Source organism: Lipotes vexillifer, unplaced genomic scaffold (genome assembly GCF_000442215.2).
Source record: "Lipotes vexillifer unplaced genomic scaffold, Lipotes_vexillifer_v1.1 scaffold13, whole genome shotgun sequence".
Taxonomy (NCBI): Eukaryota; Metazoa; Chordata; class Mammalia; order Artiodactyla; family Lipotidae; genus Lipotes; species Lipotes vexillifer.
Genome location: NW_006790761.1, coordinates 708,150 through 709,974, shown reverse-complemented (window position 1 = coordinate 709,974; position 1,825 = coordinate 708,150). Strand labels below are relative to the sequence as shown.

The 1,825-nt window shown below is 34.7% G+C and overlaps 1 protein-coding gene across 2 annotated transcripts in view; it reads left to right on the top strand.

Annotated features, from left to right (window-relative positions):
• CMPK1 (cytidine/uridine monophosphate kinase 1) overlaps window positions 1-1,447 on the top strand; it is a 32,553-nt gene extending 31,106 nt beyond the window's left edge. For both annotated transcript variants that reach the window (XM_007463924.1, XM_007463923.1), the window contains 3 exons: window positions 1-48; window positions 294-390; window positions 1,406-1,447. In XM_007463924.1, the coding sequence (XP_007463986.1) occupies window positions 1-48; window positions 294-390; window positions 1,406-1,447 (187 nt within the window). The remainder of the gene's footprint in view (window positions 49-293; window positions 391-1,405) is intronic.
• The last annotated feature ends 378 nt before the right edge of the window (window positions 1,448-1,825 follow it).

Below are 1,825 nucleotides of genomic sequence, written 5' to 3'. Positions count from 1 at the left end.
AAAGAGTAGTGGTAGAAGTGATGACAACAGAGAGAGCTTGGAAAAGAGGTACTTTGCAGTTTTTACACATTGCTACCACGTCTCAGTTTGGAACTTGAGTAACAGATTAAACACGTGCCCCATTTTGGACCACCAGAAAAAGAAAATGTCATGCTTAAATATGTAGAATGGCTTGTCTAAAAAGCTGATAAGGGAGGGAGCCAACTGAGTTTTATCTGTATTGTCCCCCGATCTGTCCTATAACAGGGGAGAGAAGTATGCTTAGAACTTTGCAATATTTGCTTCTGTTGCAGAATTCAAACCTATCTTCAGTCAACAAAGCCAATTATTGACTTATATGAAGAAATGGGGAAAGTCAAGAAAATAGATGCTTCTAAATCTGTTGATGAAGTGAGTATCCCTAGCCTGCCTAGTAAAGTAACAATGTGATTTGGGGCAGGGAGGGGAGCAATATGCAGGAGAAAAAGAAATACCATGACAGATTATTTTGCTTTTCAAAACACTGGAGACTGAATGAAAAGCTAGGCTTTTTCTTCTTTTTTTAAATTAAAGTATGTATATTTTATCAATTTACAATATTGTGTTAGTTTCAGGTGTACTTCTTTTTGAATAGAGTCTAAAATGGGTTTTACAATTTCAGACTTGTTCTTTGTAAAAAGTGGGTGGTGTATTAATTCCAAACCTCTTTTCTCAAGCACTGGAAAATTGGCATTTTCAGAACTGTGATTTGGACCATGATCATTTTTTTAAAATCTGTATCATGAATAGCAAATCATCTAGCTGAAGAGCCCCCGGTTTCTTTCATCTCTTGCATCACAGAGCATGTAACTCCAGAGGTACAGGGTTTCCACGACTCAATGCTTGCCTCTTCCTTCATGAATCTTGGGTCTCTGTACTGTGGTTTGTGGACTCTCAGTGCCCAGCCACTACTAGTGTCTCTTAAATTCACCTAATCTTTCCCTGATTCCCTGAATCATCTTCCCCTGGACCTTTTTTTATCATATAGTCAGTTTTGGTTTTTTATCCATGGTCCCTTCCTGTAGAGGTGAGGTAATACAGAAGACTTAGTGTTTTAGAATCAGAACTAGGAAGATAAGCCACTTCAGTTTACTTTTACTTTTTATAATATTGGTAGCCTATCAAGAAGTTTGTTTTGTCCTAAAAGCACTAGTAAAATTGAAGCAACATGTTCATAATTTTATATTGAAGCAACACGTTCATAATTATTTACCGTATTGTACTACTGTCTAAAGTAAAATAGATGAAACTAAGAAATTATAATGTGTTTTTTTAATAATCCATTTTGAAAATTCATGTAAAATTGACTTTTAACAGGAACTTAGCCATATGGTGTTTTAACAATATTTGCCTTTTAAATTATTATTATTATCCTTTTCCTTTACAGGTTTTTGATGAAGTTGTGAAGATTTTTGACAAAGAAGGCTAACTCTAAACCTGAAAGCATCCTTGAAATCAGGCTTGAATATTGCTTTGATAGCTGCTATCACAACCCCTTTTTAAGGCAATTTTAACCTTTCTTAATTATATCTCAATTAATGGCTGGAAAGTATGTAGTAAGACAAATTAAATATTTTATCTTCATTTTTTTTCTTTTTTGGTCACAGGAGTAGACAGTGAATTCGAGTCTAACTTCATCTTAGCTATGGTGCTCACAAAACAAAGAAGGGTGTTAGCTAGTTCTTTGTTTTTATTCAAAAAGAATATCCCTTTTATAGTTTGTGCCTTCTGTGAGCAAAACTTTTTAGTATGTGCGTATATCCCTTAAGTAATTACAACATGTTTGGATTAGGGATTCCCCACGTCT